The 21,071-nt window shown below is 45.4% G+C and overlaps 1 protein-coding gene across 2 annotated transcripts in view; it reads left to right on the forward strand.

The window, feature by feature from the left end:
- AFAP1 (actin filament associated protein 1) overlaps positions 1-21,071 on the forward strand; it is a 176,555-nt gene that overhangs the window by 52,922 nt on the left and 102,562 nt on the right. For both annotated transcript variants that reach the window (XM_012473519.2, XM_012473522.2), the window contains exons 2-3: positions 10,858-10,986; positions 14,335-14,432. In XM_012473519.2, the coding sequence (XP_012328942.1) occupies positions 10,860-10,986; positions 14,335-14,432 (225 nt within the window). In that variant the 5' untranslated portion in view covers positions 10,858-10,859. The remainder of the gene's footprint in view (positions 1-10,857; positions 10,987-14,334; positions 14,433-21,071) is intronic.

Genomic DNA, 21,071 nt, shown 5'->3' on the forward strand with positions numbered 1-21,071 from the left:
AAAGAAATACCTGAGCTTGGGTAATTTCTAAAGAAAAGAGGTTTAATTGGCTCATAGTTCTGCAGGCTTTACAAGTAGGGTGCCGGCGTTTCCTCAGCTTTTGGGAAGGCCTCAGGAAGCTTCCAATCGTGGTGAAAGGTGAAGGGGGAGCAGGCGTCTCGCATGGCAGAGCAGGAGCAAGAGAGGGAGTGGGGGAGGTGCCCCACACTTGAACAACCAGATCTCCTGAGTAGAACTCACTCACTGTTGTGAGGACAGCAGCAAGCCATGAGGGATCCGCCTCCCACCAGACCCTACTCCCAACACTGGGGATTACATCTCAACATGAGATTTGGAGGGGACATCCAAACTATTTCAATATATTTATTGCTATTGCCTTAAATATGTTTGTTAACTTGGGGAGATTGACATCTTTGGTGTTAAGTTGTCCTCTTCAAAGGCAAGGGGACATCTTTCCATTTGTTCAAGTTTACTTCTTCATCTTTCAAGTTTAAGTTTTCCTTATGTAAGTTTTGCACATTTCTTGCTGAATTATTTAAAGTAGTTTACTTTCTTACTGTTTTATAAATGGGTGCTGGTCTTCCATTTTATCTTCTAGCTATTTATTGTTTGATATAAAATAAGCATATGGAAAGCTATGGTATTCATATCTCCTGCTTTACCAGGTTACTTTCACATCAGCTGCAAGTAGAAATAATTTTTTTTTTTTGAGACGGAGCCTTGTTCTGTTGCCAGATTGGAGTGCGGTGGTGCGATCTCGGCTCGCGGTAACCTCAACCTCCCTGGGCTCAGGTAATCCTCTCACCTCAGCCTCCTAAGTAGCTGAGGCCACCAGTGCATGCCATCACATCTGGCTAATTTTTTGTAGAGATAGGGTTTCACCATGTTGTCCAGGCTGGTCTCAAAGCAATCTGCCCACATAGGCCTTCCAGAGTACTGGGATTACAGGTGTGAGTCACTGCACCTGGCCTATTAGATTTTCTAATGTTGAATCACCTTCGCATTTCTAGAATGAATCTTACTTGGTAATGGTGTGGAATTAAGTGTTGGCTTCTGCTTGCTAATATATTATTTAGGATTTTTGTGCTGATATAAGTAAAAGTGGTCTTTGGTTTTCTTTTTTGTGCTATCTCTATTAGGTTTAGACATCACGTTTATACTTGCGTCAGAAAAAAGAAAGAATTTGGTTATTTTCTTTTTTTCTTTTCTATTCTTTTTTTTTTTTCTGAGATGGAATCTAGCTCTCTTGCCAGGCTGGAGTGCAGTGGAGCGATCTCAGCTCACTGCAGCCTCTGCCTCCTGGGTTCAAGCAATTCTCCTGCCTCAGCCTCCTAAGTAGCTAAGACTACAGGTGCTCACCATCACACCCAGCTAATTTTTGCATTTTTAGTAGAGACGGGGTTTCACCATCTTGACCTTATGATCCGCCCTTCTCAGCCTCCCAAAGTGCTGGGATTACAGGCGTGAGCCACCGCACCCAGCCCAAATTTGGTTATTTTCTATGTATTTTGTCCTCTGGAACAATTTATGTAGTAGTCTTGGTGTTTAAGATTTGGTATAATTCGCCTGTGAAACTACCTGTGTCTGGTGTTTTTTTGTCTTTTTGTGAGGGTAATTCTGGTAAATTATTTTCTCTTAGGAAATTATCTATTTAACCTAGTTTCAAGTGTATCTGCCTAGAGTTGCACAGAATAGTCTTTCATGACTTTCCTTGTGGTGGGTGTGGTACTTTAGGACTTCATAGTTTTGGAGGACAGGAGGTATGTGGGTCATGTTCATTTACTGCATTCATGGATCCTGTATCTCAACAAGATGAACATGTGCCAATAATGACGGTCATAGTTACCACTGATGAAATGCTTGGCTGTGCATGCGTGCTAGCTCATTTCATCCTTGTTATGATGCTGAGATATAGAATATTCATCTCGCTTTAAGGATGAGATAATTTGGGAGGTTACTTACCCAAAGTGACACAACTAGGAAGAATCAGCTGGGATGTGGATCCAGGTTTACGTGGTGACAGTCCAGGTTTCTTTCTTTTTTCTTTTTTCTTTTTGAGAAGGAGTCTCACCCTGTTGCCTAGGCTGAAGTGCAGTGGCATGATCTTGGCTCACTACAGCCTCTGCCTCCTGGATTCAAGTGATTCTTCTGCCGTGGCCTCCTGAGTAGCTGGGGCTATAGGCATGCGCCACCATTCCCCATTAATTTTTGTATTTTTAGTAGAGATAGGGTTTTGCCATGTTGGCCAGGCTGGTCTCAAACTCCTGACCTCAGGTGATCCGCCCACCTAGGCCTCTCAAAGTGTTAGGATTATAGGTGGGAGCCATGGTGCCCTGCCCAGAGTCAGTTTCTAAGGAGCAGTGGAGGATGAGGGCCAAATGAGTGGCGTTGGCAGGGACAGAATGATCATCCCAAGATGGTGGGATGTGAGCTGTGCTCATTGGCATTGGCAGAATTCAGTGGGGTGGGGAGAATTCAGGGAGGAGATGCCGTGTGGGGGTGCCTGGCAGGAGAGGTAGCCTTGGCTCAGGTGGAGGGCGCTATCAGAGGGCCACCCCATGAGGGCCAGCAGGTTGGAGTGCTGGGGGATGAGTGGTGTAGACTAGTTGGGGCAGTGAGGACGTACAGAGGGCACGGGGAGAATTAGGAGACGCAGATACTGTTCCCACCCCCCACTTCAGACTAGATAATGGGGAGTTGCCTAGGTCTAGGTCCTGAGAGCTTCTGCACTGGGTTAGAAATTTGAAGGGAAGAACCATTACAGGAAGGATCGCAGATAAAAATATAAAGGAAATAAAAAGGCCACCAGCAACTGTCTCGGTTGTAGCAAGGACTTGAGTGTAATTCCGAATGCAAATAGGTGTTTTGCACATCAGTGAAGTGAGAAGCCTGTGGGGAATATGGATGTGGCAGCGTCTTCGGAGTCTGTCCCCCATGGCAACTTTCCCTGTGTTTCTGAGATGCCGCAGGAAGTGACGGGTAGTTAATAGTATTTTCTCAGAGCCAGTCACAGGAGACATTCCTTTCTCTGGTTTTGTAGGAGAGCCGAGACAAGAGAGGGGCTTAGGCCTTGCAGGCCCTGTGTGAGGAATACAGTTCCGTGCGCAGCAGGGAACTCTTTGACCAGCAGTTTGGTGACCCTGTTCCTGGCTCTCACCCCTTTACCAAATGCTTTGTGACTTCAGGCTGCTTTTCTTCTCTGGGCCTCAGTTACCACACTTGTAAAATAAAGGCCTTTGGGCTCCAGAGTCCCTCGTAGTTTTCAAATCCATGACTGAGTCATGAAGGTAAATAAAGAAAATTCCTTTAAAGTCGTTTTGGTTCCCACAAACCATAAGCCACTTCTTTTATTTTGTTGAAATAAATGAACTCACTGTCCAGTCTGAGCCAGAGATTTGCTGTGAGTAGTGAAGGGATTGGTTACACAGGAAGTGCGTTTGCTTTGTTGAATTCTTTGTCTCCTGGGATGTCTAGTTCTTCTTCTTTTCCTTGCTTATTTAGGACTATGGGATAAGCTACTCACGTGAGAGAAAGCAGAAAGGCTGGGTGTGGGGCACACGCCTGGAATCCCAGCACTTTCGGAGGCCAAGGAGTTCAAGACCAGTCTGGCAAATAGTGAGACCCTGTCTCTACCAAAAGTTTAAAAAATTAGTCGGGTGTGGTGGTGCGTGCCTGCAGTCCCAGCTGCTTGGGAGGCTGAGCTGTGATATGTGATTGCGCCGTTGCACTGTAGCCTGGGCAACAGAGAGAGACCCTGTCTCACAAACAAACAACAGCAACAAAAAAGGGAGAGAGGGTTAATTAGTCCGAAGAAGTCTTTGCTAGGAAGAAGGGAGTGAATGCATAACATATATCCAGAAAGGCCTCCAGGTAATTTTCCAGTTGTTTTGGGAATGCTAAATTCTGTGGTCAGATCTTTTGTTTGGTATGGTGTGGGTGTTTGGGGAAAATTTTTTTTCTCTGGAATTCAGTGATTGATTCCTGCGTCCATGATGCCAGTCAGTTCAGTGACCTCGCCATTCTAGCCAGAACAGGATAGCAGGTGTCGGGGCTGGGGTGTTCAACAGAGGAAGTGGTTCAGGTGTGGATATGGCCCTTCTTAGCTATCTGCCTTGGGGCATTCATTTTATTTCTAAAGTCTGTAATATTTCAACGATGATAAGATTGTGAGGCTCAGATGAGAGAAAATGCGTACGTCATTGTGGATATTGGAATGTAACTAGTTGTTGTCCTGTGTGCAGAACCCTCTGGCCACTCTTTTGGGCTGTGCAGAAGGGAGAGGTGAGTGGGCTGTGCCCTTGCTTCAGTCTTTTCTGTTCTCTGAGCCTCAGTTTTTCCTCAGTAAATTGAGGAAGTTGGGTGAACTATCTACGCTCTTCTTCCAATTCACAGATTTCATTTTTTAATGTAAGAAACTATTAGTAAAATAATCATGTCAAACACAATTTGAGTAATAACCTTGAGGGAAATAATTGTGTAGATGGCCCATCCTGTGTTGTGGGAGACAGGTTATTTGAATGTAACCTATGAGGGATGTAACCTAAGAGACATTAGGAGGTTCTTCCACCGGGAGCAAAATTTAGACAGTCAGTGGTGCTATAAAAAGTAGTGACAGCTGGTTCTGATGTCCATTCTGGTTCTTATTTTTAACTGTGTGACTTTAGGCAAAAATGTGACCTTTCTTAATACCAGTTTCTCTACTTGTAAAGTGGTGAAAACAGTACCTATCTTAAAAGGTTATTATTAAGATGAGTCAAGATGTCTACAAAGCACTTAGTATATTGTCTGGTACGTGGTCAGTACTCAGTGGTAGCCAGAGTTTTCCATTAAACATCGCTAAGCAGCTGCAAAGGCCACAGTACTTTACAGGGGAAATAGGAGAGTCTCTATTGTAAAGGGAGATTTGGCTGGAGGTACTGGAGGAAGACAAGGGCACAAGTTGTTCTTGACTGGGAGAAGCAGCTCCTCCTCCTGATAGAAGGATAGAGCCTGTGTTGGGCAGTGGAAAGGGTGGTTGCTGAAGATAAGTCTGCGGTAGCTTAAGGGGAAGGCCACTCTCCGAATACTTCTGTGGAAACCTGATCCCAGTGCCTGGACTCCTGGATCTCCAGAGAGCACAGGTGATAAGAAACAGCAGCGGCTCTGGAGGCGGAGAGATGTGGGTGTGTCACACCTGCCGCACGTCCACAGACTGGAGTAGTACGATGCCACTTCCTGCTCAGGCACACAAAGTTCACCAGACCTTCATTTGTAGGAAAATCTCCAGAGTGTGTGCGGGTTATTACTCTTAGATCTTAAGGGGAAAGACATGTTTATATTAAAAGTTTAAGGCCGGGCTCGGTGGCTCAAGCCTGTAATCCCAGCACTTTGGGAGGCCGAGGCGGGTGGATCACGAGGTCAAGAGATCGAGACCATCCTGGTCAACATTGTGAAACCCCGTCTCTACTAATACAAAAAAATTAGCTGGGCATGGTGGCGCGTGCCTGTAATCCCAGCTACTCAGGAGGCTGAGGCAGGAGAATTGCCTGAACCCAGGAGGCGGAGGTTGCGGTGAGCCGAGATCGCGCCATTGCACTCCAGCCTGGGTAACAAGAGCGAAACTCCGTCTCAAAAAAAAAAAAAAAAAGTTTAAAATGGAGAATTGGTTGGAAGAACTCCTTTCCTTCTTGCTTTGGCGCTGGAGTGAGCTTTTGGTACAGCATGCCCACCAGCCATGTGTGTTTGTGCTCCCTGCTTCCGTGTGCGTGATCTGAGCGCTGGGTTTATGTTGAACATAGTCAGGCACCGGAGCGAATACAGAGATGCACCAGGAGCCGCACCTGCATCCCGGGAACTGGTGAGGTGGGGAGCCAGGCAGCTCAGCAAAGCATTGCGCTGCTCTGGGAGGCTTCTCTGTAGTCTGTGTTGACAGTTCTTGTTCATTTTCTTGATTTTTTCTAGGACTAAATTAATTTTACTTGGTCACATTGTTGCTCTTTTTGAATACAAAGTGGGCATAACAGCTCACCAGACTAGGGTTATCTCTGAAAACAATCTATATTGTTATTATCATTATTAGAATTATTATTATAGAATTATTACGAAATGGTCAAAGCTGGGCTTTTGGAGTTCAGATTCTTACTGTGTTATTGTGTTCTAGCTGTATGACTGTGAGCAAATTATCAACTGCGGAGGCATGGTGACCCTAGGCAGCCTTCTGTGTCTGTTTTCTAACCTGCAAAATGGGGATAATAACAGTCCCTGCCTCCAGTACACTGCCTTTCACAGGATCAGTGGTCAGAAGGTGGTAATCCTCTTCCTCTAGAAGTCATTCATTCTGTAACATTTGCATGCTAAGCCAGGAGTGGATTTTGGTAATTAGGGAAGACTTCAGTGAGGAGGAGCCAGCCGGGGTACTTGATTAGAGAAGGCGGGAAGAAAGAGGAGATGAGTATTAAGCGTTTGGAAAGACTGTCAAGTAGAAAACCTGGTTAATTCAGTCTGTGAAGATCCCAAAAAGGGAGACTTTCCAACAATTGCAACTCTCTGCTCTGGGAGTGTTTTGCTTTCTGAGGCGCTGAGAGAGCTGTGTTTTGAGAATGCTTTGGTTACAGTTTCAGGTGAACAGAAAACCACATCGATTAGCTTAACAACAACATAATGAAATGAAAATTTATTAGAAGGATACAAATATTTTGTGGCATTCAAGTGCAGCCCAATTTTCCGAGTAGCTAACAGTAGGCTGGGGAAAGCCTCAGGAGTGTGGTCGGCGTCCGGGAGACACTTGCTGTCGTGGGGCTGCCCGCCTGAGTGTGCCGGCTTCTGAGGGTGTCGCCTCTGTTCTTCCTCCGGGCTGGCTTCTGTCCTTGCACCCCTGTGCTTGCACTTGTGCTGGCTGCTGCATTGCCTTATTTTCAGTTCAAGAGACCGTCCCAACGGAATCATATTTCTTAGTCTTCAGGCGAAAGATAGAAAAATGAAGATCTGATGGACTCACTTGGGATAGGGTGTTTCAGTGAACCACTACCTAGTAGGGGAGGTGGCGTGCAGGGCATTGCAGAAGAGCAGTGGCTGCTGAAAGTCACCCTTGTGGTTGAGGCTGCTGTTCTCACCGGGGAGGATGGACAGGTACCTTGGCTGCGGCCACAACAGACTCCCAGGCTTTGGAGGGTTTTGCCCAGAGGCCTCCTGGTCGCACTATAAAGGGAGCTCAGGTTTTAGGTGACGAGTTAGGATAGATGCATCCTTAGGTCGTCTTCAGATATTTTGATGCTGTTAGGTGGAACCCAAGTGAAATCTCTTTCCTTTTTAAATTAAATATGCATAGCTGGCCAGGCGTGGTGGCTCATGCCTGTAATCCCAGCACTTTGTGAGGCCGAGGCGGGTGGATCATGAGGTCAGGAGATTGAGACCATCCTGGCCAACATAGTGAAATTCCGTCTCTACCAAAAATACAAAAATTAGCTGGGCATGGTGATGCACACCCATAGTCCCAGCTACTTGGGAGGCTGAGGCAGGAGAATCGCTTGAACTTGGGAGGCAGAGGTTGCAGTGAGCCAAGATCATGTCACTGCACTGCAGCCAGGTGACAGAATGAGACTCTGTCTCAAAAAAAAAAAAATGCATAGCATACATTTTACCTTTTTAACCCTTTTTGAGTATAAAATTTAGTATCATTAGGTATATTCACTATCCATTTCCAGGACATTTTCATCATCCCAAACTGTTAACTCTGAACCCCATTAAATAATAACCTTCCATTCTCCCCCAGCACTAGCCCTGGTAACACTGTTGTACTTTCTTTCTGTATGAATTTGACTACTCTAAGTACTTCATATAAGTAGACTCATATATTTGCCCCTTTTTGTCTATTTTAACATAATGTTTTCAGGGTTTGTCCATGTTGTGGCATGTAACTGAATTTTAATCCTTTTTATGGATGAATCATACTTCATTGTATGTGTATACCACATTTCATTTATCTATTCGTCATTTTCTACCTTTTGACTATTTTGAATATTGCTATCAGCCCTTGCTCCCCTTTTTTTGAGAATCAGGGTCTCACTCTGTCACCCAGGCTGGAGTGCAGTGACTCAGTCATGGCTCACTGCAGCCCCGAACTCCTGGGCTCAAGAGATGCACCCGCCTCAGCCTCCCAAAGTGTTGGGATTACAGGCGTGAGCCAACTTGCCTGGTCCATTTTTAAAGTATAGATGAGATTACTTAGAATCAAGAAATTGGTTAATAAAAAAGACCTTAATGAAAGGTGACTTAATCCAACTTCTTCATTTCATAGAAGGGAAAACTGCCCAGCTGGGAAGAGTGAACCGCAGGTGCCACACCCACCTACTTTAAGCTCTTTTACCATTTCTCTGCCCCCTTGCCTAAAATTATGAGAGCTTTGGCGGTTATACACGGCAGCTTGGGTACAAGTCTTTAATCCTGAGGGATGTTGTAGACTTATAGAACAGGAGATTTGGATTGTGGAAACAGACCAGTGGCTCTCAGACGTTTTTGCTTGGGTTTTTTATATGACTCATTTTCATCATGCTTTGGTCAGTCGAGATGCATGACCTGCATGACTGGTAACAGATAAGTGATGAATAAATGAGGGAAGAACTTAAAGTAATTGCTGACAGCAGCACATCTCACACTTTTGGTCTCAAAATATATTTTGAAGACCTTAAAGAACTTTAATTATGATTGTGTCTGTAGGTACTTACCATATTAGAATTAAAATTGGCAAATTTAAAGATATTCATTAAAATATCCATAAACCCATTATGTTAACATAAATAACATATTTATGAAAAGTAACTGCATTTAGGAAACTATGATAATTAGAAGAGTAGCATTGTTTTAGATTTTAGCAGGTATCTTTAGTATCTGGCTTAGAAGATAGCTGATTGTCGTATTTACCTCTTCACTCAGACTGTGTGAGATGTTGTGCTGGAAGTCCATGGAGAAGACCTGACCTCCCACAGATGCGCAGTTGGGAAGTTTTTCAGATGTCGGTATTCTTCTTTGATACTATACCAAAACTCAACAAGTGGTAGTTTCCTAAGGGTTGGTTAGTTGTGATGTGGCATCTGAAGCTGTGCCGTCCTCAGTTATGTTGGAATATTTTAGTTTATTTTGCACTTCAGGTGGATCTTTTTACCCATATATGATTTCGTAGCATCATGGTCCACTGAGTTGTGCAGATCTTCCAAATAAATGTCAACATATGACATTATGCAGGTTAAGTCACATAGATCACATTTGTTAATGTCACTGCTGATCTCATTAGAAAAGCCTCAAGTATTAGAAGGCAGTAAGCTCTTACGGGGTGGATACAAAGTTTCAAAAATTCTTCTTTTCACTTGGAATCTCCACTTTTATTCCTGGCCGCAAATGCTGTCAGTTGTTGACCTTGAAATGATGAGCCCATGTGCTCATTCTTGAGAGCATGTCTGCCAAGGACTCCAGTCCAAGTCATTGCAGTTTGCCTGTCATTCGCTGTCTCAAGTAAAGATAGTGCTGTGTGTAGCAAGTGGCTTCGGGTGGCTGGCAACTCAGACACTCACAAGAGTGATTCTTCTCTAGACGGCCATCACACTTCATGTGCAGAAGGCTTCTGTGTGCTTCCGTGCCATTCAGTGGGATGTTAAAAAGGTGTGTCTTCAAAGGCTGACATTTAATAAAAGCGATGAGTTTTTACTACTTCATCAAAGACACTCCTAAGTGAAGGTGGCTTTTTTTTTTTTTTTGAGAAGCAGTCTCACTCTGTCTCCCAGGCTGGAGTGCAGTGGCACGATCTTGGCCCCCTGCAACCTTCGCCTCCCAGGTTCAAGTGATTCTTGGGCCTCACCCTCCTGAGTAGCTGGGATTACAGGGATGTGCTACCATGTCTGGCTAATTTTTGTATTTTTAGTAGAGATGGCCATGTTGGCCAGGCTGTTCTCGAACTCCCCACCTCAGGTGATCTGCCCACCTCAGCCTCCCAAAGTGCTGAGATTATAGGCATGAGCCACTGTGACCAACCCAAGTAACTTTTTTTTTTTTAAACTATGAGTATATGGTGAAGGATATCATGACCACTAGGATAGTTTGGTGTCACTGCCTTGATTCATGCTAAGATGCTAGCAGTTTTACCCTTGCATTTCCACCATTAATGCAGAAAAAGGTGAATAATGTCTTAGCATTATGAAACCAGTTTGAGTCTCGGGCCTTGCGGGCTCCCCGAAGAAGGAGTTCACATCCCCAGAGGCTAACATCATCATTTACAAATTGCTGACATAAGCCAGCATTCCAGTCTTGTGGCTATGAGAGGAAAAGTCTGCCATCATTCTAGAAGGAAAAGACATGCTGGGAAGTCAGCACCTGAACTTTGATTTACACCATCCTCAGCATCTGGGATCCCCTGTGCTAACCGCATAAACATGCTCACTGTTGTCCTGTGGCGGAGCCAACTTTACAAAGGCAGAGGGCTGGGTGTTGAGTTTCTGAAACCATGCCCTAGTGGTTATTAGAAAACTCTTTGGCATTTTAAACTCCCATCTCCTTCTTGACATGGAAATTTAATATTATGGAATTGACACCAAATGATGATGTCAGGCTTTTGGGTTGGGACACCATCTGTTGGCAGCCTGGCTTTGGAGCTTCTCCCAGTTGAATTTTACTGCCTCAAAGCAGAAGCGAAGGAGTAGTGTATGTGTTAAGGAGAAGATGCGTGAATCTTCTAGTGGACTTGCTTTCAGCAAACTTGTTTTTCAGGTCAGAATACCATATTCAGTGTTTAAGCTAAACATGAAGTGCTTCGAGTAAGACTCAGCATTCCTATTTTGACATTTGCAAGTCACTGGGCCTGATAGTACCCTTCCTCTCTTTTGTTGTCAGCAATGGAAGAGTTAATAGTTGAACTTCGTCTCTTTCTTGAACTCCTGGACCATGAATATCTAACCTCAACTGTCAGGGAGAAAAAGGCAGTGATAACCAACATTCTGCTGAGGATACAGTCATCCAAAGGTGAGTCTCTTTCTGATGCCTGCTTTTTCTTCTTACAATGTCTTGGCTTCTAAATGGTCTTTAATTTTACTATCTTTCTAAAATGTATTTATTTGTTCTTTAACTTACATTATTTGTTCATCAGGGTTTCATTGAGGGTTTGTACTTGTGCCAAGTTCTGTGTTGGCCTCCAGGTATAGAAAGATAAAGCTTTGAAGGAGCTACCGGAATCGTGTGTTGGGAGTCCCCAAGGCAACCCCCACCTTTGGAAATCACCTGAAGGACTCCCGGGACTCGGCATCAGGTTGTTCTTCCTCAATTGCGGGACGCCCTGCAGCCGAAGTGAGGATACACAGCCCGACTGGCAGATGGGAAGGGAGAAGACGCAGGTGGAGCATGGAGGGAGCCGTGTGCCAGCTTCTGTGTGCTTTGTCTCTCCCGTAAGGGTCACACAGAGCACACTCCTTCCTCAGCGATAAAAACACAGCCAGCTCTGTGCGACGTTTCTGTTCAGGCTCACTGGAGACTCAGTGCCCAAGGTTTTTACTTAGGTCTGGTCCTGTAGGCACCCTCTGTCTGGCACATACCAGAATTTCAGGAAAGGCAGGTTTTCAGCACAAACCATGTTTACACAAACAGTACAGGCACAGTGAACCAACCTTGTCCATTAGAGAATGGTGGGAACACTGCTGAAATCCAGGTTCCCAGAGGCCAGCCAGGGGCCAGCCTTGAAAGCAGGCCCCTCTCGAGAGAGTAGCCTTGGGCCCCTTATGTTAACTCTTTCCTGCACAGTGAGTAAGACAAAAGATACAGGAACTAGGAGAGCCTGCTAAGTACTGCTGTGGAGAGCATCAGAGCCTTATGAGAGCACCTGAGAGTCCACACCAGTTAAGTGAGAGACCAGGGTGTTGGAGGGCCCAAGGGGTGATTCCTGGAGGATGTGATGTGAGAATCTTGAAGACTCTGTAGAGGTAGCTGGATGAGAGGGAGGGACCTATCTTTTAAACATCTTTTTTGAGATAGGATTCACAGGTGATATCTTCACCATTTAAAGTGTATAATTCATTTATACTTTGACATGTATTCTTTTAGTATATGAAGCCATGTATGACATGATTAGATTTGCATTCTGGAAAGCTCACCTGGTCAGTCTGGAAGATGGCCTGGAGGATTTGGTAGCAGTTTGAACATGGATGGCTTGGGAAAACCTGGCTGAGTGATGGGGCCTGTCACTTAGATAAGAAAGCAGGATGGGGACCCTATTTTGGGGCAGTATGAAATAGTAACTTCTTTGTTTTGAGACAGGGTCTCGCTGTGTTGCACAGGCTGGAGTGCAGTGGTGTGATCACTGCTCACTGCAGCATTGACCTCGCAGGCTCAGGTGATCCTCCCACCTCAGCCTCCCTAGTAGCTGGGACAACATGTGTGCACACCACAACACTCAGCTAGGTTTTTATATTTTTGTAGAGACAGAGTTTTGCCATGTTGTCCGAGCTGGTCTCAAACTCCTGGGCTCAAGCAGTCTGCCTGCCTAGGCCTCCAAAAGGCATGAGCCACTGTGCCTGGCCTGAAACGTTCACTTTTGAAATAATTTTGTTACTTTCTCAAACTCTTTCATCTGTCAGCCTTTGCCTCTGGTCACAATCCAGACTCCTTTGGTCATTCTACAAGGCCCTTTATCATATGTGGTGACGGGTATGAACTCCAACCTTAAACTGGCTTTTTATTCTGGCCCTGCCTGTTACCAAATGTGTGACCTTGCATGGGTTACTTACTCTTTTTTTTTTTTGAGACAGAGTCTCACTCTGTCACCAGGCTGGAGTGCAGTGTCATGATCTCAGCTCACTGCAACCTCCGCCTCCTGGGTTCAAGGGATTCTCCTGCCTCAGCCTCCTGAGTAGCTGGGGCTACAGGCGTGTCCCATCATACCCAGCTAATTTCTTATTTTTGGTAGATATGGGGTTTCACTATGTTGGCCAGGCTGGTCTCGAACTCCTGACCTCAGGTGACCTGCCCACCTCGGCCTCCCGAAGTGCTGGGATCACAGGCGTGAGCCACTGCGCCCGGCCTACTTACTCTTTTTATACTTTAGCTTCCTCTTTGTATAAAAAGGGCTAATGGTATTATTGACCTCACGGGATGTTGTGAGGATTGAATGAGATGGTATAAAATATTTCAAAACAGTGCCTGATGCCTGATAAACATGTCAGCTATTGATGACTGTTTGCTTTCCCCTGGTTTCCTGTCCTCTCTTCCTCTGCCCAGTGAGCTCCAGCACTGGTCTCTCCATGCCTCCTTCTGGATGTATCTCCTGACATTTTTCAATTCATGAATTCTTTCTTCCGCTCTTTAATTTAAACCTACCTGTTGATTTTGTGTATGTGTGTGTGTGTCATTTATCCTTCTTTCATGCTTTTTTTGTTTGTTTGTAGTTCTCTATCAAAGTTCTGGTCTCTGTTGCAGCTCCTGTAGGTCGGCAGTGGGTCTTTTCATGTTTCAATTCCTGACCTCTAGCATAGTACTGGACCCATTATAGGTGACCATTCTTAAGTCAGTATTTTTACAGGCCTTTTCAAGTGAGTGTTTGGCATATAGATAGCACTGTGCCCACATTAAAACTTGTTTCTTCCTCTTTCCTGCCTGCACTGCTGTAGTGTTCATCCCCTTTTCTAGTAATTTGTTGTGTATGTATTTGTCTTGTCAACTTGAATATGTATATGTCTTGTATATGTATTTGTCTTTTCAACACACCTGAGAGGTGTGAGCTTGTATCAGTCACGTCATCTATAAAGTATGTCTATTATAGTATCTGACTTTAAGAAGATACTTAATAAAAACTTATTGATTCCCAGGAAGGTGTCTATCCCGTTGCTACATGGATAAGTCCTGCCCTGAGTAGAAGTTGAGGGGGAGCAGCTTTCCCTTAGAGATGCAGCATGGCACTGAGGACCGTGCAGGCTCTGGGGCCAGCACCATCATTTCTAGCTCTTAGTGCTTCGATTCCTTTCTTAGCCTGCCTTCTTTCTCCCTCCCCTCCCCTCCCTTCCCCTCCTCCATCTATCTTTCTTTCCTTCCTTCCTTCCTTCCTTTCTTTCTTTTTCTTTCTTTCTTTTTTCTTTCTCTATCATCCCCTCCTCCCCCTCCCCTCCCCTCCCCTCCCCTCCCCTTTTATTTAAGCTGTTGGTTTCACCTGTAAAATGGAGAAGAATAAGAATAGTACCTAACCCTGCAGGACTGTTGTAAAGGATTAGAGAAAATAAATATTTGCAAAATGTTCAACACAGGGTTCAGGAACTGATAGCTGCTAGTGATGCCACTCTTACTCCTATCCCTCTCATCCAGTTCTGTGATTCTGGTTAACTCTTACAGGTTTTGATGTGAAGGACCATGCTCAGAAGCAGGAGACTGCCAACAGCCTGCCGGCCCCTCCTCAGATGCCCCTGCCGGAGATCCCTCAGCCCTGGCTGGTGAGTCAAGATCCCAGTTGCAGCGATCATTGATGGAGGCCTGGGGATACTTACGGGCTCCAGAGGCCTGTGATGGAAGCCCAGTGTGGAAGAATGGAGCTCTTATTTTGCTTGAGGCACTCCTTTGAGTATGTTTCTAGGGCTGAGAAGCTGTTAGTGACAGCTGGTTGGTAGACTGTAAGTGTAGACTTCCCTTGGGAAGCTGGCATTTTTTTGCAGACAACAGGAGCTACAAGTCTGTAGACATCTTTTCTTACATCAGATTAAGAAAAACAAAATTTAGGGGATTTAGCAGATAAAAGTGTCTGTAGAGCTTGCGGACTTAACTGTCTTCTGAGTTAATTCTGAAGTTGAATACCTTATTCTGAAACTTTAATAGTCATTGTTAGACTTCTGGGGTTAACTAAGAAGTCAGCTATCCATTTTTTTTCCAAGAGAGAAAAATATGTACATATTTCAGGAATGTGTACTTTAGTTTTATGCATTCAAATTCAAAATTTGTTTTTTTAAAAAGATCTGGCGAGGCTCACATATGCAGCTTTTTATGTGCCATTCAGCTTTTTCTATGTTTTCCTGTTTTCTAACTTGTTTACTCAGGGAATTCAGAGTGTCATTCAAAGTTAGGGCAAAATCAGTAGCAATTCTCTTTCTGTGTTTGCTTTCAGTATGAATCATCTGATGATCTCTCTGCCAGGTTAGGAACTGTGGGCAGGCAGGGCTGTTTGTCATTCATCCCCACTCTGCCTGGGCCTGGTACAGTGCTCAAGAGTCTTGGACTGTAGTGGGCACAGAGGGAAACAAGCATTTACCGGGTTCCTGCCACACGCCACCAGAAATCACAACTCATTGACTCCCATAGCTTGGCCTCAAAGAGCCCCTGACACTCCTTATCTGGAGAGGCGTGTGTGCACCCATTTTTCCGAGAAGAAAGCTGAGACTCAGTGAAGGTGTGTAAGGTTTGTTCAACATCATATAGTAAGTAGAGAGGGCAGAGACTGCAACATTTATTTCAAATTTATGCTTTTCTCAACAATACTAGTTCAGAGGTGTGGCAGCAGATCAGACGCAAGCGTGCCTCAGATCCAGGGAGGCCACAGGCTGCAGGTGTAGTCCAGGAGCAACACCGCCTGCTTCCTGCTCCGGTGCTGCCCCGGACTCCTCATATGATTTGGGGAGATTGATGTAACCTCTGTGCCTCAGGATTATCCAGGAGATGGGAAGAGTGAATATATCTCAAGTGCTTAGGATATTTTTAAGTCCTGTGCTCTAATCACTCCTTAGAGCAGCACTTCTCAAACTTTAACCTTCAGCTAACCACCTGGGCATCTTAATGTGTGGGTTCTGGTTCACTAGGTGTGGATGAGGCCATCGGTGCTGCCCTTCTCCCCCACCTCCCCCCCTTCCCCTCCCTTCCTTCCCTCCCACCCTTCCTTCCCTTCCTTACCTTCCTTCCCTTTCTTCCCTCCCTCCTCCCTCCCTCTATCCCTTTCCCTCCCTCCCTCCCTCCCCTGCCTCCTCTCCCTCTCTCTGTCCCTCCCTTCCCCTCCCCTGTCTTTCCTCTTTCCTCTTTTTTCTGCTTTCTTCTTCTTCCCTCTTTCCTCTTCTTCCCTCTTTCCTTTCTGTTTTCTTGACAGGGTCTTGCTCTGTCACCCAGGCTGGAGTGCAGTGGCTCATTCATAGCTCACTGCAGTCTCAACATCTTGGACTCAAGCAGTCCTCTCTCCTCAGCCTCCCAAGTAGCTGGAATTGCAGGTGTGACCCACCCCGCCTGGCTCATTTGCTGCTTTTAGATATAATGTGATATTAAAGTCCAGAAGTATCTAATTGTTAATTTAAAAGATGAAGAGCTAGATGGGAAATCAGTAGTTCCTCCATTTTCTGGCTTCATCTTCTGGTTTATTTTCATTTTTCTTAGTAAGGTTGTCTGGAATCTCTGGCTTTCCTGTGATGGGTCTTATGTTTCATCTTCACATTCCGTATCGGGAAAGCTGTTCTGAGATTGAGGGGGAACTGAGAACAATTAGAAGCAGCTGAGGCGGGACGCAGTGGCTGCCTGTCATCCCAGCCCTTCAAGAGGCCAAGGTGGGTGGATAGCCTTAGCTCAGGAGTTCAAGACTAGCCTGGGCAACATAGCAAAACCACGTCTCTACAAGAAATACAAAAATTAGCTGGTTATGGTGGTGTGCAGCTGTAGTACCAGCTACTCGGGAGGCTGAGGTGGGAGGATCGCTTGATCCCGGGAGGTGGAGGTTGCCATAAGCCAAGATTGCACCACTGCACTCTAGCCTGGGTGAAAGGGTGAAACTCTGTCTCAAAAAACCAAAAACCAGCTGGGTGTGGTGGCTCATGCTTGTAATCCCAGCACTTTGGGAGGCCAAGGCGGGTGGATCACTTCAGGTCAGGGGTTCAAGACCAGCCTGGCCAACATGGTGAAACCCTGTATCTACTAAAACTACAAAATTAGCTGGGCGTGGTGTTGGGCACTTGTAATCCCAGCTACTCAGGAGGCTGAAGCAGGAGAATTGCTTGAACCCAGGAAGCAGAGGTTGCAGTGAGCCAAGATCGAACCATTGCACTCCAGCCTAAGCCACAGAGTAAGACTCCATCTCAAAAAAAACCCAAACTGAAACAAAAGCAGCAGCTGGAAGAGTAGCAGTGGTTCTGTGACGGTCATGGACTCTTCTCTAGTGCTGCCGAAGTGCCCTCCCACCTGCTCTGGACCAAACTGTATGTCCCTGACATGCCAGCTGGGTGGAGTGGAGGGATGCCAGTTTCAGATGAAGAGTTCTGACTGGTCAACCATTTTCTACCACAGTCCATCTCTGTGTTGTCCTCAGATATAGTTCATGACTAATGCATTGATTCATCCTCTTTCTCCCTCTCTCGTCCTCTCTCCTCGTCTCCTGCTCTCCCCTGGCCTACGCTCTGCTCCTGCCTGTGGTAGCAAAATGACAAGTTAGACTGGGTTACGGTACATAAGAGGCTTTTCTACTGGTATAGTCTGAACTGGCCAATCAAAAATGCTGGTTAAAGTGAGAAAATTTTAAAAAGGTACACATTAATGTGTGCTTTAAATACGCCAAGTTGACATGAATGGTTTAAGTGTTGGAGTTACAGGTGTGAGCTGCCATACCTAAATGAATACTTTTTGAGTAACAGTTTGCCAGCGGGTAATTTCCCCTTCCTGGTGCTTCGTGCATGAGTAGCAAGGTGATTTTCCCTGGACGTCTAAGCCATGCTTACTTCCTAGAAAACCACTGTGTTTTGCTGTAGGCCAAGGGTCACATGCTTTGGTGTCATGCTTATGGGCTTTGGCTCGTCTTTTCTGTGTACTCTCTATGTATGTTATACTGTTAGTAATTTCCAGTTTTTGTAACAATCTGAGCTTAGAATCCCTAGAATTTTATGCATGTTGCCCTTTTTTTTTTTAATAGTTGATGTGCCCACATCTAATTGAATAGCCTTTTTATGATTTTTGTTTGTTTTAAGAGACAGGGTGTCACTTTGTCGCCCAGGCTGAAGTGCAGTGGCGTAGTCATAGCTCACTGCAACCTTGAATTCCTGTGCTCAAGCAATCCTCCTGCCTAGGCCTCCCAAAGTGCTGGAATTACAGGCATGAGCCACTGTGCCCTGCCCAGTTTGTTTTGACTGAACCTTTCTAAAGCATCTCAGAGAATCATCGGCTCACCTTTTGCACTCATTTTTTTCATTGGTTTGTTATGTAATGATCAAATTCAAGTAAATAATTATAGTAATAAGAATTTAAATACACAACTCAACAGGTGGGATGGTTTTTGTAGACACCCCAGAGAGGAGCCTGCAGCCATGAATGTTTAGTGTCTTAGGGATATCAGGGTGTTCTTTTTTTTTTTTTTTGAGACGGAGTTTCGCTCTTGTTACCCAGGCTGGAGTGCAATGGCGCGATCTCGGCTCACCGCAACCTCCGCCTCCTGGGTTCAGGCAGTTCTCCTGCCTCAGCCTCCTGAGTAGCTGGGATTACAGACACACGCCACCGTGCCCAGCTAATTTTTTGTATTAGTAGAGACGGGGTTTCACCATGTTGACCAGGATGGTTTCGATCTCTTGACCTCGTGATCCACCCGCCTCGGCCTCCCAAAGTGCTGGGATTACAGGCGTGAGCCACCGCGCCCGGCCGATATTAGGGTGTTTTACAGAAGAATAGAGCAGCTGTCAACTCAGTGAGTCAGGGAGGTGGAGCTTGGTTAAGATAGCTCAATTGTAGTTTTCTGATAGTTTTTTAGTGAATTTGGGATTCAGCAAGTCAGCTGGTCACTAAGTACATTAAGTTTGCCTTTAGCGAATTGACTTTTGGCCAGTTGGTCATTTTGCTATTGGTGAATTGATTCAAGAGAATTTGCTTGTAATGGGGTCAAGATGGAACGGGTAGGCAGCTGTGCCAGACAGAGGGTGTGCTGTAAATTAAAGCACAAGCCAGAGAAACAGCCAGTTGTACTAGGAGCATTGCAGGTAGCTCTGCCTTGCTGGATAATGGGATTTGGGCAGGAAATCCACAGATGAGGCCGGAATTCTCTGCAGGGGCTGAATTACAAAGGACCTGCGTGTTGTGATAAGAAGTTGGGAATTTTGTGAAAGCAGCCCTAAGCCATTGAAGGACTGTTAGTGTACGATTTACTTCAGCTAGGCTCTGCTTCGCATGCAGTGAACCACAGCTACGCTCGGTTTTTACCTCTTTTGTGGCATGAATTGAATATTGCCTTTTGTCATAGTGTTTTGTGTTACAAACTCTTTAACAAATAGGTTATCTTTTACCTTGTTATCCTTTTTAGTCTGTAATAGTGCTTCATACCTGTATTCAATAGTTAACAAAGCCTGAGGTGCCCTGTGTGACTTAGTGCTTCCTCCCACCCCACTAATGTGTCCTTGGAAGTGCTCGCAAGACATTAGATGTGTGTGTAGTGTGGAAATCTAGAACTTCTGAATCTTGGGAGTCACAAGTGTGGGCTGTAGCATGTTTTCTACTCTACTTTCTCTCCCTGGCTTTTCAAGGAGAGACTCAGATAGGCTAAAATATGCATCTATTCAAAAAACGGTTTGTGGGAGAGCTGTGCTGTGCATTCGTCTTTTTTTTTTTTTTTGGAGACAGTCTTGCTCTGTTGCCCAGGCTGGAGTGCAGTGGTGCGATCTAGGCTCATTGCAACTTCTGCCTCCCTGGTTTGTATGATTCTCCCACCTCAGCCTCCCAATTAGCTGGGATTATAGGCACACACCATCATGCCTGGCTAATTTTTTTGTATTTTTAGTAGAGACGGGGTTTTCATCATGTTGCCCAGGCTGGTTTCAAACTCCTGGGCTCAGGTAGTCCACACGCCTTGGCCTACCAAAGTGTTAGGATTATAGGTGTGAACCACTGTGCCTGGCCTGTGCTTTTCGAAATATTCTTGTTTTGTTTCAAGGGAGAGCTGTGCAACTATCAGACTGGTTGAGTTTCATTTGCAGCAAGTGCTAAAAGAGCCTTTGAAAAGGCGAGCCCAGGTAGGTCCTGGGCAATGGATCCCAACTGTGCTGATGCCGGCTGCTGTGACCCACTGCCCAGCTCACTGCAGCCAGCTCGCTAAAGGGGTCTAACCATATGAGCGTCGTTTGCATGGCATCCCCCACCCTTCTTCAGCGTCGCATTGCGTCTCAGCTAGGGATATCTCACATCTTCATGGCTGAGGAGAAAAAAGAGCAAGATAGGCTCCTTTTGGGGCTATCCTGCAATACATACAATTCTAGATCAAGGCATTTTCTTGACATATTTTCATTTGACAAGCAGCCTGAGGTTACATAGTGTTTCAAGGGGTAGCAGGGAGCAACTCAATTCATTGGTATATTAGGGGCAAAGTTTATGTAAATTTGATGCCTTTTTATGCAAGCAGATACAGTGCAGTTTCCTTTTATTGTGGTAAAATACCTATGACATAAAATTTACCATTTTAGGCCAGGTGTGGTGGCTCACGCCTGTAATCCCAGCACTATGGGAGGCTGAGGCAGGCAGATCACTTAAGGTCAGGAGTTCGAGACTAGCCTGACCAACTTGGCGAAACCCTGTCTCTACTAAAAATACAAAATTCGCTGGGTGTGGTGGTGCATGCCTGTAATTCCAGCTACCAGGGAGGCTGAGGCAGGAGAATCGCTTAAACCAGGGAGGCGGAGTTTGCAGTAAGCCAAGATTGTGCCATTGCACTCCAGCCTGGACAAGAGTGAAACTCTGTCTCAAAAAAAAAAAAAAAAAAAAAAAAATTAATCATTTTAAGTGTACAGTTCAATATACTTAAAATAACTGAAATATCATGAAGTACATTCGTAGTATTGTGGTGCCATCAACACCATCCATCTCCCTATTTTTCCCCAGTGGAAACTCTGTCCCCTTAAACACTAACTTCCCATTCTCCCCCATCCCCCTGCCTCCTGCCCCTGGCATCCACCGTTCTGCTTTCTGTCTCTAGGACAGTGAAGTTTTTGTTTGTTTGTTTGTTTTTTCGAGGGTCTCATTCTGTTGTTCAGGCTGGAGTGCAGTGGCATGATCACAGCTCACTGCAGCCTTGACCTCTCAGTCTCAAGTGACCCTCCTACCTCAGCCTCCCGAGTAGCTGGGACTACAGATGTACACCACCA

Source organism: Aotus nancymaae, unplaced genomic scaffold, assembly GCF_030222135.1.
Source record: "Aotus nancymaae isolate 86718 unplaced genomic scaffold, 86718_ANA_hifiasm-v0.15.2.pri h1tg000006l, whole genome shotgun sequence".
Lineage (NCBI taxonomy): Eukaryota > Metazoa > Chordata > Mammalia > Primates > Aotidae > Aotus > Aotus nancymaae.